The sequence below is a fragment of the Ptychodera flava genome, chromosome 12 (genome assembly GCF_041260155.1).
Source record: "Ptychodera flava strain L36383 chromosome 12, AS_Pfla_20210202, whole genome shotgun sequence".
NCBI lineage: Eukaryota > Metazoa > Hemichordata > Enteropneusta > Ptychoderidae > Ptychodera > Ptychodera flava.
Window position 1 is genome coordinate 30,627,134 of NC_091939.1, and position 18,626 is coordinate 30,645,759.

The window sequence follows — 18,626 nt, forward strand, 5'->3', positions numbered from 1 at the left end:
GACACACACAGATAAATGACACAGACCCTGGCCAAGATTTTCTCTCTGATTCAGTAAAACTGGATATTGTGCTATGGGAATTTCATGTGTACGTTGAACTACAACAGCATGCCCCTTGTGTGGTTGTATGCGCCTCGAAAGTGAAAGATTAACTTTTTGCTCGGACTTTCGTGAGGTAATTTTCAACCTCTCTCTTTCAAAACCAAGAATAAAAATCTGGCGTCACTGCAAATTTTGGCACCGGAGAAACAAATCACTTGAAATTTCACGACATTTAATTTCAAAATGGCTGCCATCTACGTGTAAACGGGAATGAAATTTAAATTTTCACAAAGATAAGAGGATGAAAGGTTTATTTTCTCAAAGAGCTTCAAAATTAGCCCCTGCAAGATAGGTCAGAAAATTATTGTTTAAGTTTGAGAGTCTGAATATCCCTGAGGCACATTCTGCCTTACCGGTACACAGTCACCGGTAATCTATATATGCCCATATATGGTCAAAGGGGCGTTCCCTGGTGTTCAAAATGCCCATTTTAGGGCGCTGTTTTCAAAAAGCGGCCACCTGCTTCAAATCTGTGATTGGTTAGATTTTCCCTTTCCATGGTAACTGTGGCAAAATTGGAACAGGTGACAGTATACCTTTAAGCTTTCAATAGTGGTACATGCCAAGACGAGACCTAACACATCAGGGATCAACATTGCCAAAAAAATGTTTGCATTCCCTTCACCAAATGGGTGAAGTATCATCAAATGTTAACTTACTTTGAGAACGTCATAAACTGGGCCGACTCGCAGCGATTTCGAAGCTGTTATCCAATTGGGTGGCTGAATCTTACCAATATAATGAAAACAATACAAATAGACTCCCTAAGTGGCTGTGAATAGTGACAATCGACCAATCAGATAAAACCTTGCAAACACGCTGCGAGTCAGCCGCATAAACTTACTATTATCCGTGTTCTGTAAACAATAAATCAAATACAATGCTTCATTTACAATGAAATGTTTCTTTAATAAAATTACCAATTGGCCAGAGAAAAAGGTCACATTTGACAACAAATACATCTACTAATATTAAGGTGAAGTACTACGAATTACGTCAAATTAAGTTGTGGTGTCATTTTCTTGAAACTTTGCACAAATATTCTTGGAAGTTGTGCAAGTTCAAAATTGAAATAAAAAACGGGGGTCACCACGCTTGTTTCCATGGAAACGGACGTTAAAATGGCGTCGTTAGAAATAAATAAAAATGATATAATTCACTTAAACTAAAGAAAGCAATTATAAAACGCTTAGCAAATGAGTTAATTTAAATAAATACCTAGACTTAAGATCAATATCTATCGAATGTATAGTTTTCATGATGTTTGTGAAGAAATTTTAACATAAGTATCGATTACAAAATGACGATATCAAAATTATATCACTTCATAATTTTCGAACTTTCTTCCTGTCGCTTTGAATGGTGTCATTTTGACAAAACTTGGTGAATAAACTCCTGATATAATACCATTTAGTTTACACTTTTAATAAAAGGGTGTCACCACGCTACTTTTTGCAATATCTCCAGGTGAATGGTTAATTTGCGCCATATAAATAGGAGAGAAATGTTAATTTTTCGCTCATATTGAATAAAACCAGCTTCCTAGGGGGTCAAAATATGACAAGGTTATAGGTCACATGTATTTCTAAGACACTGGGTCAAAAAATTGGGTAAAAGCGCAATTTCAACAATGACAGGTGATGTTAAATACATGCGCTACAAAATAACCCATTTGCGGCAGCCTGGAGTTAAATCTGCGCAGAAACGTTCTAAAGCGTGTGCGCGTCCGAATTCGTCGCCCTTTACATTAAGTATCAGCTCTGGAATACCTCAGACCCATTGCAAAGTATTAGCACAGTAAACAAAACCTGTGTGGGCGCTTTTTTGTGGTCAGCGAAAACCAACGAGCCATTTTCTAATCACAAAACATGGACACGAACATTATATTCGAGAAAATACTTTGGAGTTATTAAAAACATACAAATACAAATAGCACGATGTTGAAGTTGAGTGTCATTTTAATAATTTGGAAGAAGCACAAAGATGCTAAGGTTACCCTTGTGCAGTGAAATCTCTCTTTGTTATCTTGTTCTTTCACCTGTTAAAGAAAATGAAATTGCTAGTCTGGGTAGAAAATCATAGTGGTTGATTGTATCTATGACAATGCAGCCTGACATTATTTTGAGCTGAAAGTGAGGTAACTGGACACAGCAAGTGTTTGGCATTAATCACTAGCGACTTAAGGAGTCATTCTGGTTCTGTGCCAATGTATCTCGACTCGTTTTATGATTTTGTGTCCATGGATATTCTCATGGGTACATATATTCATGGTCTAGTATCTGTAACTTCTGATGATTTTTTACTATTTTTGTGTGTCATTTGTAAGTTCTTGTTCTACTCTTATAAAGCATGTTGGAACACCTACTATTCAGTTTGCCAGGGCAATGTACTGTTATTGTTACCCCTTCCACCATCATAGTTTGGCCCAAACCCATTGTTATCAATGGTAATTGTGGACCTGTTTACAGGAAACTGGGGGTGAACAGGTTAAATTTCAATTCTAGTCCAGACTTGAATTAAACAGTGTACTCTACAGTACACGTACAGGTTGGGTAGACAACTTCTTTGGGGATCGAACAAGAAACTGTTGTTGATGTTGAAAATACATAATAGCGGTAAAATGATCATATGTTACAGCTACTGTCCCTTTAAATGTTGATATCATTCAAATCAAACTTTTGTTGCTGGTGTCAAATATACAAACTTGCAGAATGCATCTACAGATATACTGTCTGTCCCCCACAATACTGACCTACTGATCTCTTTACGAGTAGCAAATCTCCATACCAAGGTTTTGTATATGTTTATTTCAGAGTTCAAGGTTTGTGAATACCTGATGCACTACATTTGAAACATCCATACCTGGATCAATTAGTTTCTATACTGGTGATGATTAGTACAAGAAGCTGCCCATAGACTGAGTGGAAATAGTTTCCAATCAACTTGTTTTTGAAATGAATTCTAAACAGAAAACATCCCAGTCAATATCAGATTTTTACTGTGAACTTTTCAAATGATTTTTTGTCTAACACAAAGGTCGTAGATTCATCTTTGACCTGGTCTACACATTTACACTTTGTGTACCTGTTGTCAATGAATGATCTTGTGGCTGATACACAAAAATGATGACACGAATGTTCAAAAAGTAAAACTGGACCACTAGACCACCGGACAGCTGCACTTATTGTGATTGTGATCTTAAGAGGACTAAATAAGCCTCAAAAAGAGACGTTTTGCTCAGCCTTGGGTTCAGAATCCACCCATATCCAGTTGAAGGGTGATGCTTTCACAGTAGTGAAGGCAAAAATAATGCCATGTTTTGGTACTTTTTAAAAACAGATTATATCACTATGAGAATAAATAAAACTCCTGTAAAGTGAAACATTAAGTGAAAGAAATTTTTGCTGGCAGACCTGTTTCTCTTAATCTACCCTGTCGTTCTGTAACGCTAGTGGATAATTTCTGGATCATGGACTTGATATCCCCTACGTTATCACTAAAATGGAATGTTCCATTTTAGAATTCATTTAGACTATTTCATATTTTGCAAACTCCATCAGCTTAGCAGGTACACAGAGTTTCTAACAGATGATAGATCACTTTGGTCAGAGGTGACCAAAATTTTTAATGATGCAAGTGATATAGAAAGGGCTACATAATTACCGTAACCATAAAAAACTTTTAACATGGGCCGAATAACCTTTGAAATGCCCAACTTCTAATATTTCAGTTTAACTCTCAGCAAACCTGAGATGCAGCTTTTCTGAATGTCCGATATGAAATATTCATTGAAAAAAAAAGACCAAGTCAAGTCACATTCCCAGAATGCACTAGTTCTGGCCACGAGTCACGTGGTAGAAACACCATGTTTTTTCTAACATTTTAAAGATTCTTGAGATGAGAAGTATTACTACACCACAGGGCTGCCATTGTGTGAATCGACTGGAGTGAGATTTTTCTGTTAATTTGACCCTGCCAATACTTAAACACCATTCCCTGCCTGTCATTTCAATGTGCTGACAAACATCAAGTGTGATGTCATACTAACCTTGTCTTTGTATGACCAAAAAAAATACTACAACAAACCTAAAAACATTGCAGTCCATTTAAATAATTGTTTTGGTTATGCTAACATGCATTAACTACACACGAATGCATGGTAGTAAAGTTCAACGTTTGTCACATGTTACTTTTTAATGTTAACAAATATTTTTTTAAGCTGCCACTCATTGGGCAAAGACCCTATTTCAAGTTTTTTTTGGTACATTGAGGTTGTTCATTTTCATCATGCTATTGTATGTAAATACAGTTACTGCCCATGGAAAGGATAATTATTGTGATTGGGAGCACTCATTCCGGGAAACCCACACCCAACTATCACCTGGTATTTTGCTTGTCAAGCTTTTGCAAGTCTCAATGGCAGCTAAATCAAAATGTCACATGACCATTTAGTGTGAGCTCAGTTAACAAAGGGATCACATGACAATTCAATGTTAGTTTAGTTGACAAAGGGATCCTGCAAATTCTGTCTACTTTCAGAACTAGTTCAGTATTGAAGTAATTGTTGAGCAGCACGTCAGATGTTGCATTACCCTGTGTAATCAGATTTTGACTTCTTTGACCAGCACTTGAACATTTTAATAAAACAAAATCTACGAGGCATGCTGCTTTGATATCCAGAAATGTGAAGAAGGATGTTGGTTTTCCATCACTGGAATTGAAAAGACATCACAGCAAAACTAGACAAGGAGATACCGGTAAATAAGATTTGTATGCCTCTACTGGAAATCCCTGATGGTCAATGTTCTGAATGGTATTATGAAGTATATAACTTGAACTTGAAAATTTACAATGTCATCACCCAAAAGCAGATATGAAGTCTGCTTTGAAGGGAAGCAGATCTGGTGAACAAGATATACTATTGGGTCAAAGCTCATCGCGGCAATTCTGTCCGAAACAGTACCAGCCATGGAAACTCTGGTGTTCAGCCTAAAAGAGTGTGGAGCAAAGACAAGCTTCAACTAAATATGATGTAAAGTTGGAAAAAACAACATGATTCTGCTCACTCAACATGCTGATATCACACTGGCCTTCTGGAATCTTGAGATGTTGAGCTGATGTTTACCATCCAGTGATGCAGACTTTTGAAAAGTGTCATTTTATCACAATTGACTGAAAATGGCAAAAGAGTTATATATTCTCAGAGAAACAGTCATCATGGACAACTCAGAGATATTCCTAAAGTACTAACTGACAGCAAGTATGTCATCTTTTGATGAAATAACCTGCCAGGTAATAGCAAGAATAGTGGCATTGTCTTTTTGTAACATTTTTTTAAACATACTATTTGAATTCCAACAGTCTGCATTTGACCTTGCACTTATAATTGCATTTCACCAAGTTGATGAAAAGCTACTGATATTTTCACAGGAGCTTGCATTTTGCAGTTGACTTCTTTGACAAGCTTTTGAACATATAATAACCAAAATCTACGAGGCATGCTGCTTCGATGCTGCTTCAAAGTAGATTGAATTGTTGCTTCCAAACACAAAACTTTCTATCCTGCCCTGCTGTGGAATGCGGAGGCACTCTAGATTAGATTAGATTCTGTGAGTGCATGGCATGGCACACTGTGCTGTTACGCGTACACCATGGTAAGTGCACACTGTGTCAAGCTCTGCTGGTGTGCTTATTTCGGAGTGGCACACCATACCAGTCCATGCACGGCGTGGAGCATAGTGCTTGCATGGATGTAACATCCATGCATAAAACATGATGCACTACACACACATGGTGTAGCGCAAAGCGCTAGCATGTGCCTCGTTTCTTCTGGACTCCTCAGTATAACATGCCTTCACCGCGCATCTATTTAAAACTGACAATGGTGTCATGAGCTGTCAGATGCTGAAAATTATGCCTTTATAAAACCATTCCATTTTGCTCCATTCCAAATATAAAATCTTTAAGGGCTAAAAACACAGACTGCTGACATCAACCTATGATTCACAAAATGTTACAAACAGAAAATGCCACTTTTAATATATTTTATGAATTACATTTAGAGAGATTTCTTAACATATTGCAAGCTAATGAACAAGAAAATTGATTATAAACGAATTTTCTCTCCTCACTCCCGTACCACTTGATACAGAAATAGGACTCTCATAAATATAACACCTAAGAGATAACAAAATTTACAGTCATACAAGTGCACAAAAATACACCGAGAATTGGGGACAAATAAAGAATTCATCTGACACTTCTTTATGGGCCTACAAATATTATTAATCTGCTGGTGTCTGTTAAAATGCATACACACCCCCAAGGATTGACAGAAGTGTATTAAAACCCAACAGTCGTGTGATACACAGTTCACTTTCGTTGTCAAAGTGCGTTACAGTAATCAATAAGGAAAAATGCTGTCAAGTTTTGGAAAGAGTCGAGAAGGTACCTTGTTTTCTTAGAAAATATACACATCTCAAGGATATTTTTTTTTACTCAGAAATATACATATATTTGATATATCACTATAATTTACAGAGACAAAACACTGTTGGCACAAAAAGACCAACGGCGACAATTATTGGGAACATCATACTACTTTCGTCTGATGCGTACGGGTCCACTGTTTTGGGTCCTGATGTTTTTCTCTTTTTAATTTCTTTTCTCACTTCTTTTTCTTCCTCTTCTTCTTCTTCTTCATCATCAAGGTCAAGTCCGGGGATAGGTGGCTGTTTGGGGACATCTGTGTCATGAGAGAATAAGACGGATAAAGAATAGATTAGTAAATCCATGGACTGTAGAGATGAGAACAAATGATCGGTCTCAGTTATGTGAATACATTTATCTGCTGCGGTTGTGAACTATTGTATTTATATGTAATACAAATGACTGTGTATTAAACCCTTGGAATGCCTCTGAAAGTCTTTCTGATTTTGAATCTGATGCTAACTTTGTCCTTCAGGGCTATGACCTATCCAGAGATCTTTTGGTGATGCCTTTCCACTTTCCATGGCATAATCGAAAGGCTGGATAATACAAATACGGATCATTGGCTGAACAAAATCTTTACTTTATAAGCGGCTGAAAGAAATAAATTTGAATATTGAACACTTCTGTCGGTTTACTGTACCTTTAGACTGAAAGATCTGCCACTCGAGGATGCTATGTGTGCTCCCCCTGTTAGACAGCGCCCTCGAGCAATGATATCTTTTAGTCTACTGTACCCTATGATCACTCTAAATAATACAGAACCTGATAGTGTGGCTTGTGTTCAGAGTAACATAAGTTGTATCTGTGCTCACGCCTTGTAGTGGCTGTGTATTATCGGTGTATTCATACTTTGTCAGTGAAAGCGACAACAGATTATAAACGGCTGATCACTGAGCAAAATGTTTATACATGTATGTCATCAAAAAAGACCAAAATTTTTGATTAAAATTAGACTCAAACAAATAGAATATCTGAGCAATACAGTAGCATTTTTCATTGAACTGAACAAGTTATCAGCCACTGGTTTTCTGGGGGGGGGGGGGGGGGGGGGGGGGTAATGTAAAAAAGGAGCAGTCCAACACCTCTGCAATGTTACTGCTATTCCATATGACTACCAAATGACTGCAATGCTTCTTTTACAGCAATTGAAAATTTTGGGTGACTGACTGAATAACTGTGAATAATTTACTCTCAGAGTAAAATGTCTCTTTAGCATTTCATGATTCATTTCCAATTACGTTACACGTTTGCGCCATAGAAAGCTGTGCATGAACATGTAGCTTCCGGGAAATCAACAGAGCGGTGCAAATTCTATCGTATCAGGGAATTTTATACTTGTATGGTTGTCACAGCTGCCTTGATGGATATGAATTGGTGTGCCCTGTGTAACAGGAAATTGAGAAATGAAATTTGCAGGGGTAACCTCCATTGTGGCTTACATCGCTCAACCATAGATACTAGGATGAAGAGGATGTGAAACTATGGCACGTCACTTTTAACAATGTCCTGAGGCGTGTAATATCACCTTCCAACCCGACAGCTATTTCATCAGCTAATCTGATGCAACAGTCCTGAAATAAGATATCATAACATTAATTGGAAATGAATATGTCACTACAAAGACCTTTGTATGACATGTAGTCTATGGCTGCTGTTGAAGCAAGTGACTTCAGAAATGTGCCTGTGAATTGCTTCAGACTTTGGCCTATCAGTTTACAAAGTGCTACATGTATGACATATAACCCACCATCTCACGAAGCATTTTTTGTTTCACTACACCCTTATAAGCTCTATGTGGGGCACATGATCAAAATTTGTCAAGACAAATGCAAGACAGTCACCTCCAATGCATTTCCAGTATTTTTATTTTGTCTATAAAATATTTGTTTTTTGTGCTACCCTAAAACCACATAAAAACACCAAGTATTTACCATGTCAACATTACCTGTATGTAATTACCAAGGCTATTGGTAAACAACTGAATTTCAATCTGAGCTTGAATAGATTTGCCAACAATAACACTGCATATTGTAAATAATATATTGTTTTTGCATGGCTAAATATGTTATATGAACAATATGCTTTAGGGAAGAGAAGAAAACATGCATATTTCATAGAATAAAAATAATTACGACTCTTTGAGCCCCAAAGTCAGTTTTTGTCGCCTTTATAAAATATAGCCCAAGCAATTTTTTTCAGATTTTTGCCAAATTTTGATAAAAAAATGTAGCCAATGAAAAGTGATGTCATTTGGTCCAAAATTATCAAAAAAATTATGGAAAATTTAATAAAAATTGGTAAAATGTTGAACCCACTCCTAGCCCATAATGGATGAGAGCAAACTTTGCATAACATAATGTATGAGAAATCTACACTTCCTTAACAATGGTACACACAGTGTTGAACAGTGAATTCTCCCTCCTGAGCTGGAAAAATATCACAAAAAGATGAACAGGGAACATGGTTTTTGTTATCAAGGGTCTGTCATTTAAATTTATGCACAGACAGTAGAGGGGGAAAGACGTACCTTTTACTGTCTATGCTTTATGCTGTAACATGGCAAGGGGCGTAAGTCACGGGGCAACTTTCCTTGCTCTTGATATATGCACCAGATGTAGGTATTGCTTTGTGCAAAACAGGAAATTCACAGACCTTTGTCCTTTCAGGAATATTTTTTTTCAATCCAGTATCTATTTATCAGATTCTATGGAAGAAAAATGGTCGGACTTGGATACTTACCATCGATTGATCCTCTCATCACATACAGGGCATTTATTTTGGGATTGTCTCTATAACCCTGTGAGCAAAAAATGTGATGTTTGTAAGATCTTTCAGGACAGACAGTACAAGGCAAATGATTTATGACTTGGGAAATGAAACTATACAGCGCCCTCATGAGGCAATAAGCTGACGGTCACCTTGTAGCGTTGACCAGCTTTCCCAGTGAAGTGTGTTTCTCACAGCAGATGACAAGCATCATCGGTGGTGAACACTTACTTATTTAGAGCAAAAGCAACTGAGAAACACTGATTATGAAAACTGACGGGGAATTTCTGTTTACTTTCAGTTCAACTTGTACCTCAGTAATAATATTCCACTGGTATTGAATGGAATACAGTCCCATGCTAGCAACAAAGGGAATAGAATTAAAAGTTTAAGGGGTTTTAGTGGTTCTTTTGAATACACTCCTTGAATGCATCCTACAGTCTTGTAAAAAAACACTTTAGCAATTGTATGGAACAGTTTAGTCCCATGGTAATACCATAAGATTGCTACGGGATATTTTTGTCGCAGTAAAATGGTCTTAGGGTAAACAGACTTAGCAAGCTTAATCAATTAACCGATCATCAGTCTAGGACTTCTTTACAGTAGGGTGTTAAAGATATTGTCAGTGTTCCTAGATTGCTAAGGATAGGGTAGAAAACATACAGTTATCATGGTGATGAAAAACATGAACATTTATCAGATTAACCCTTGACTGCCAAAGTCAATTTTTGTCTCCTTTATAAAACATAACAGACAATTTTTTTCAGTTGAAGACAACTTCTTCTTCAGATTTCCTCAAATTTCGATCAGAAATGTAGCCCATATAGAGTTATATCCATTTGGTCCAAAATTATCAAAATAATCACAGAAAATTCTTAAAAATCGGTAAACTGTTGCACAAAAATTTTTGAAGGAAAAATTACAGCACTCAAATTGTTAACCCCTGTGATCCTTTTAAAAGATTTCATGTAAACTTCCAAAAGAATATCAAAATCCTGTTGGCTTTGTCTATACATAATTGATGATGGACTAAAGCAATGACAATTTCCTGAAAACGACAGAGCAAATTATAGACCAACTTACCTTTATAAATTCTACCAGCAAGGAGCCGCTAAATGTTGAAACCTCCCCTTGAACTTTGAGTTTTCCTCTGGTTATCGTGAAAGGAACAATTTCATCATGGGCTGTCCCTCGCCCTACTTTATCATAAATGTCCAATTCTGCTACCACTGTGTGTTGCTCATTGAGTACAACATCGAATACCTGGTAATGGAAAAAAAAAGAAGAACGTAAATTATTAGACAGTTAAATATACCTGGTGCATGGTGTGTCAGACTGTAGCTGTACAGGTAATTTTTTGTGACTGATGTTGAGGTATGGTTCAACACGGCCATGTGACCTCTTGAATGTCCTTTCATAAAAAATTTGACCTCTAGGAACGAATGAAAGGTTCGCAGTATGGTGGCATCTGAGAGCCTATTTAAATGGCATAACATGCATACACAGTAAGGTGAAGTAGTTTGTGTGGAGATGGTCAATGGTCATATTGACAATGCAATTTCGGCCGGGGTCAGGTGACTTGGTCAGGTCACCAGTGATTATGCTAAGACATAAATCAAAGTACTATCAACAATAAATGTTTATTGCAAACAATTGGTGTTGTGACTGAGACAGAAAACATTAATATGTTGATTTTATCCAACAGGGAAAAAGATACTTTAGATATTGATACTGCTTGGGTTTGCACTTGATTGCATAAAATGCATTGTCTCAGACGTTTCCCTGAGAAGTCAGCCTATCCACACCAGCTGAAGAACTGTGAAATGTGTCTATTAAGGATAGAATGCTAAAAATGTGCAGTTCTCATAAAGATATCCTCAATTGACCAGTACAATTCTATTTGATGTAAAATACCTGTCCTTAGGAAAGAAGTGAGAAGTGACAAAAGAACAGCTTTGACCCTTATACAGAGAGGCCTATCACTTCCCCATCTGCCAAGTCAGTAACAAACAGTACTGCCACAAAACCCTTGTGTATTTTCACCAACTTGGCATAGCAAGTTATAGCAGCCAGGTTGAGTCAGTTAAAAACCATGTTTACAGTATCTCTGTTTTCAGGGACCTTCAAATCTTCAAGTCTTTGTTCAAATGCAACATATGGGACCCCGGTATGGGTCATGCAATGCCCAAGCCTCACCAACAGTAACTTGACTTGACCTGAGGGCGATACATGAACTTGGTAGGATAATGGTTGTATTGTATTAGTGGAAGTGCAAGGACAAACAAACAGTACCTAACAATATACTAAAATGCTGAATGCATAAGACAGCTGATTTCAATCAGGTCTCCCTATGTGTACTTGAGAAAGAAAGTATTTGAAAACTAGAAAAATCTCTTTCACCTACCCACAGTATTTACATTTAACGTGTGCAATCACATTGTACTTTTTTCATAGACTGTACCATAAAAAAGCTTTTGAAACAATTTTTTGTATATCATTTGTAGGTTGTAAAAATACACCTGGCCATACATTCAGTTCGCAGTGCAATTGTATATATAAATATACATACACAGCAGACAGTAAATAATAAAACCTGCCACAGAATAATCTTCATTTTTTCATTCATGATCGAACCAGATGATGTGACATTTTTACACCTACTTGATTGTAAAGGACGTTTATTATTATGTTAACGTGGGTGGATACTGATACACATGTGGGTTTCAAATTGTACACCTACCATATAATTTTTCAATTTATATACAAAATTGTTATCAGAACTGTGAGAGACACAAAGACTGTGTACATTAATGTTTATCAATAATAATATAAATGACAGTGTCATGAAAATGCTGGCATACGTTGGTAATTTTATCTCTGCTTGGTAGATGTGCATTCTAAATACATATCTTCATCAATGTACCTACATGCAGATAATTGCATCAACGTATGTTGTTTGGTTTTCACATCTGTACACACTCTCTACCTCTAATTGCAAAGAAGATGTTGTTTTAACCCTTACACCCCTATGCCCCTCCATATGGGTCCACCCACCCTATTCAAAACAATTGGTATGTACCAAAAACTGGTGGGTACACGGATGAATTTTTGTGCAATATAAATATTTCCTTGGATGATCATCTTTAGATTTAAAATACCATTTTGTGAAAACTTTGCCATATCTTTGTTCAAGAGAGTTACCATCCCTATTGCTGTCACAGTGGAAAATGAACAGTCTGTCTGATCACAGATATAAAAGAGGTTATCTCAGTTATGCCAGTGTATTGGGAAATACATGTATGAAACTCACTAACTTTTCTTTGATAAATGTTTCTCAGATTTCCACTATTCTGAAGTACACTATGTAAAGTGTATCACATTATTTTGTGCTATGCCAATCTGTGATGTATATTTCTTTCTCTATGATGAACGGTTCGTGTATTATAAGCATGATCACGGAAAGAGATGCAGTGTGCAATCATAGACCCTGAAAACAGATTACGGTGCAATGCCTCACTTTCACTTCCTTGTCTGGTATCTACTGCATATGCTGTATTTGGAGCTTTGTAAAATGTAGATCCAGATACACTGTACACTCAGAACAGGTCTACATGTAAGAGTATACATGTATATGTACTAGACTGTCCATTTCACAACAACCTGTGACCCTCTCATGTACACTCAAAGTGTACCGTACATGTATACACAGCCTGAAATCTCCCTTCACTTTCCACACATTTACTAGCAACCTAGAAAGTCCTGACGAAACTTGATTTATCCACTGGTTTGAGACATGATATATTACTGATACTGAGTGGCAACGCAAATGAAAATCAAAACAGCCAGAGGATATGCAAAGACCACATTTACATGACACTGTACTTTTCCAAAACAAGTTTCTGCGGAACATTTTTACCTGCAAAGCAACCTCATCTCATGACTCCGACTGGTTTTGTTGTAACAGTATATTTGTGTTTGTTTTGTATTTACTATAATAAAATTTATATTAAGCATAGTAATCCTATTTTATTGCGCTGCAAGTCAGGGCAGTGGTTGGTGATTGTTATGACACGGTCCCTCCATTACTGTAATGAGAGACTGTGGTGAAGATCAGTGCATTACCCACTCTGTATGCAGGCAATCTATCAACTGTACTTATTATAATGATGAGGAACTTCACACACGCAGATGTGGTTAACTTGCATGACAGGAATGATGAGAATCGGCATTCAACCCAAATAGTTACATGAACAGTGAAACCTGCCCAAACCAAACCCTGTCTAAACTGGAAACCTGTCTATACTGAACCCTTTTCCCAGTCCCATCCCAATAGAACTCTATGTTAAAATGACCTCTTTAAACCAGACACCTCTCCATATCGAACAATTTGCTCAGTCCCTGAACGTTTCAGTGTAGACAGGTTTTACTGTACACCTTACCTCTGTATTATATTTGAATTTATGCGTAAATCTAGTACAATAATACATGTAGTTTCAGAGATTAACACTTTCACAACAAAAGTCAATTTTGGTCGCCTATATAAATTATACCCCAGCCAGTAAATTTTTTTTCAGATTTTTGCCAAAATTTTGATGAAACATGTAGCCAATGAGATGTGCTGTCCATTTGGTCCAAAATTATTTTAAAAATTTTAGAAAAATTAATAAAAATTGTTAAAATGTTGCACAAAATTTTGGTGGGAAAAATTACAGCATTCAAAGAGTTAAATGGATTAAAACTGTTGAAGGGATTATACACAGTCAACCATATGACATACATGAATGGTTCCCTACTATTCGACATGATTACATAGAGACATACGCAAAATTACTAATAAACTCATGGAACTAAACATAATCGTATTTTGTGTTAGCATTTGCACTAATATCCGACTGATCAGCCTGTTCAGGATGGTACAGCTGACCCGCTCATTTCCATATGCAAACTTCCTCAAATCGCATCTGCAACCATGACTTTGCATTGGTTGCCAGTTAAGATTCATGCTCAATTTCAAATTCTTCACACCTTTGATTGAAGCCATGAATCCGAATATGGTTACATGTGTCCAGGGAATACATCTGAACAGTGAAATGTTTTCAATATCAAACGAGAGCTCAGTAAAAATTTATAAGAAAGCTTTGCGATAATACTGACAATTCCATGACAACACACTTTTCATAGCATTGTAAATTTCAATGATAAAAGAAGACTTCAAAACAGTTACGAGGTCAGGGAAGACATACTACAATTTTATGAGACAGTAATTTGTTCAGTTTACATTTTACATGTTGTGCAATATTGAATTACACATCTATGATTATTTTACAATTGATTTAAATTGGACAGGAACATACATGAACATATTGACAGGGCTCTGGTGAAATTTGCAAGTGTGTAATATACATTTGTTTACATCTGAAAATGGAATTGGCAAAATTACCATCAAAGTTGTGGATAAAATGACTATTGAAGCATGATTGTATGTATTAAACAATGTTGACTACGAGAGCCTGGGGGAAATAACCTCTCTTTAGAGCTTACCTGACTACCTTCACTCAATAAGGTCAAAAGAAATGAATAAAATAAAAAAAAAATAATAGCAGATGAGATCAACAAAAAAGTGTTTTATGAGAAATGGTTTTCAGATGAAGGAGACGCTGAAGGGAAATTATCGTTTGTACAGTTGCATGCTCATATTGAAATTGTTAGCTCTCTTGTTGAAAGGTCAAACTGTGTCGAAAGTGTGAGGGGATTCAGGAAGTATTTTTTACAGTCTTTTTGTTTCAGTTGCAAGCAACATATAAATGGGTTTTCTGTCAAAGTCATCAACAAAAAAAATTACACAGACTTTGTTGAGGGCAGTTTGGCAAATATCATGGATGGTCTCGAGAATGACTTTTCAGAAATTGGGCAAAAAACAACCAGGAAAGCTGCGTTTGACTTTCCCCGTTATTTCAAAGCAAGCCTAACCCCTAGAGAAGTTAATTGACTAATCAGCTGAGTGTCACCAAAGACCGGGAATAAACCCATCTTGCTGTCATGACCTCTTTCATGTGACATGCTTCACTGCTTTTGCTGATTACAAATTTGGACTATAAATAAGCAGACACACATAGCTGTCAGATAATCTGAATGCAAATACAGTCCCATGATGCCTTGTTGTCTTTCCTTTCTATCACTTACTGTACAGTATAATATTACCTATGAATTGAATTTTTTCACATCAATGGTTGAACTCAAATGCTTGAGGTGGTTTCTGTTTTTTTATTTCTTGTTACAGTTACTTTGCAATGTAGTAGGGATTGTTGTAAGGTGTAAACTGCTTATCACCTTGTAAAATAGCAGGAAATGTTACACTACATCGACAACACTTGATAAGGGAACTCATTTGGCATTTTTGTCATGCTGCCGACCATTTTGCCAAACGTTATCTTTATGAATGAACATGATGTGTTCTACGCATGCGGTGACACATGGAAACTAGATGTATAAAATATTAAAGGAAACAACCTGTTTCCTGATTAAAAGTCACAAACACTTTAGAAACTAACACACACATATGATGTATAGTGATGCTCCGGGTAATAACAAAATATTTAAGAAGCAGTTATTTCTCAAAAAAAGGATCTTTGAACCCATCACAAAAAATAACCTGAAGAAAAGTAATATTTATGCATGATTCTGAGAAAATAAATTTGTTTTGAAATCAACAAAGTATTGTCAAAGTCTTTAGTCATGTATGATGGCACATATACAAACAAGAGAAATAGAAAAAAAGACAAGATTGGTATTGAATCTTAATTATCCTGCATTTAAAATTGATCAGAACAAGTTTGGTAAGAAACAAATTAATAAATTGACAGACATAAATAAATGATGTACGGCAAAAGTGTTTCATTATTCATGTAATTGTTGTCACATCATCAACCAATCAGATTGCACAGAGTGGCAGTTTACTCAAGAGAGAAATTTCACCAACACTCCACGACTGGAGACACGTGATTAACATAAAATTTCCTTTTAACGGCTCATTACTGCTGCTTAGTGTGTTGTGCAGTTCTAATTGGTGCACTGAATGTAACATTTATGATAAGGAATACTCCTCATTACATCTCTGTTACATGCTTCCAATCTGCAGACGAGTATTTGTGATAGGTACAGTACGTAAATGAATGCAATTGTATCTATTTGGAGATTCTTGAGGTGATAATTCCTCTTACAGTACGATTTCAAAGGTCCACGATTAAAACGTCTGCTGTAGAATATACAGTATACAGGTTGTTGGGTTCACAGGATGTTCAAGTGGCTAAATTTAGGAAGTCATACCAACCAAACTGTGCAACTGCATCCTGTCCTCCGTAACCCCTGACCTTTTGGAACACAATGCCCAGGTACATGTATATTTACTTTAGTTGTAAAGCTATACTGTGGAGGTCAATGGCTGCACCAACAAAGGTAATAAAGTGGCAGGGTTCTCCACCAGGGGGTTTTGAGTAATGGGCCACCCCTCTGTCTTTAGAGCATTCTGTTCATAATTACGTTAATTGAACAATACAAAAGAATGTACTTTCACAACAAAAGAATATGAAAATTATATATTGTTATGTAAATTAGCCATACCTCTGTTTTTCTAAGCACTGAAGTGAGCTCGTCCAGTGCTTCATTTACTTAAATATTTCTAATTAAATGCTGTAGCATGATTAGTTGAGGGATTTTGAACTAAAATAAATGTGCAAGTACATGGTAATGGGTTTGAATCACATCACATGTAATGTTTCAAGACCTCTAGAGGAAGATCATCATATGTGAAACTGCCAATTCAGCCAGATTTAGAGATGAGAATTCTATAAGTCATCGTGATAATGTGAGTTTACACTCTACCAGAGAATGTGTGACACTGCAATAACACTTTACTTGAGCCCATTGACATCAAATTAGGCTATTATGTGCATCCGTGAAAATTTACACGATGCTTGCAAATTACACTCCAATAAGACCATGACAGAGAATGGTTTCTCTGAGTCATCAATTCTACTATTACCAATTTCCAATATTTGTTTCAAGAAGTTCAAAAGTGTACTGAGCATACTTCTCTGTAACTCCCTTTTTTCAAGGGGGAATTCAGTGACTAATTTTTAAAGAAAAATAATTATTTCCATCCTATGATGTATATGTGTATACTGGCAATAAAATTTCAATAAAAATTGGGTTCATAAAAATAAAAAATCAGCTCGTTACCTTTCACTTTCTTAACCAAGAAAAGCCAAGTAATGGGGAATTTCTATGGCTGCTACTAACACGCTATGAATCCTTTGTGTCGATATTTCATTGCTTTTAAAGAAAATATAAATTCCACAGATGTTCAAGGTAATGCAGTTACTGAAATGTAAAGTCTAACTCTCACTTATTCCCTTTTTGTTCTATCTTTCAACATGCAAGTGCTGCATGCACATAATTGAGGGAGATGTACTGCACATGCACAGCAATGTAAGAAGCCCTATGTGCTTTCTCAGTGTGATAAGACACTTCGCTGTATTGCATTTGGTATCAAAAATTGCGTGGGAGTACTACTATAGTATAGCTACTTTTCAGGCTTGCACTATCAGATATATCTCTGAATATACAAATTTGCCCCATACAACATATCCTCCCTGAGTACTGCATACACATTCTCGACATTACCAATAAAGTACGCCCATTTCATTCAATGATCGCCGTTTCGCACTCCCTTTCAAATTTCCTCATTACCTTTTGGTTTGAAGCTGTGAAGTATACCTCTGCAAATTTCATCACCAGAACGTAGTCGCCGTCATCTTCGATGGGGACTTCATAGCCAAAGGTATCCAGATCGTACCTTTCGGTCTGGTATAATACTTGATCCTGAGGTGCAACCCTGTTAATGTGAAGCATTTTACCGAAATCCGAGGCTACTCCTTGAATATTATGCAGCGGATCGCTCTGATAATGCACACCATAGCTGTCGTGATGATCCTCCCCGCCGGCGTTGATCGCCCATATCACCTCCCCTAGGGCATCGATTAAAGTGCTAAATCCACATAAAAATAAGACGCTCAACAGAATTTGAATTAACAGCTTCATTGTGAGAAATCTTTAAGAGAGACCGGACGACGGCACAACAACAAGTGACAGCGTGGTCCACAGCTGGCCGGTAGGCGATACGAGCGCTCGACATGAGAAAGAGCGATTCGAAATATGGAAATTACAAATGATAGACATTTTCATTCTAATTGATCACATAATCAAGA

The 18,626-nt window shown here is 36.6% G+C and overlaps 1 protein-coding gene across 1 annotated transcript; it reads right to left on the bottom strand.

Annotated features, from left to right (window-relative positions):
• Positions 1-990: 990 nt before the first annotated feature.
• LOC139145609 (malectin-like) lies at positions 991-18,557 on the bottom strand. The gene is made up of 4 exons (XM_070716873.1): positions 18,109-18,557; positions 10,444-10,623; positions 9,334-9,391; positions 991-6,847 (listed from the first exon to the last, which is right to left on the bottom strand). Exons 1-4 carry the CDS (start codon positions 18,457-18,459, stop codon positions 6,630-6,632), a joined length of 807 nt encoding a protein of 268 aa, XP_070572974.1. The 5' UTR covers positions 18,460-18,557; the 3' UTR covers positions 991-6,629.
• Between the last annotated feature and the right edge of the window lie 69 nt (positions 18,558-18,626).

Excerpts from the sequence above, each read along its gene's own strand:
- LOC139145609 (XM_070716873.1), bottom strand. The coding sequence starts at position 18,459 with ATGAAGCTGTTAATTCAAATTCTGTTGAGCGTCTTATTTTTATGTGGA. Across the intron at positions 9,392-10,443 it reads TGCTGGTAGAATTTATAAAG|GGTTATAGAGACAATCCCAA; the intron begins GTAAGTTGGTCT and ends TTTTGCTCACAG. Across the intron at positions 6,848-9,333 it reads GATGAGAGGATCAATCGATG|ATGTCCCCAAACAGCCACCT; the intron begins GTAAGTATCCAA and ends CTCATGACACAG.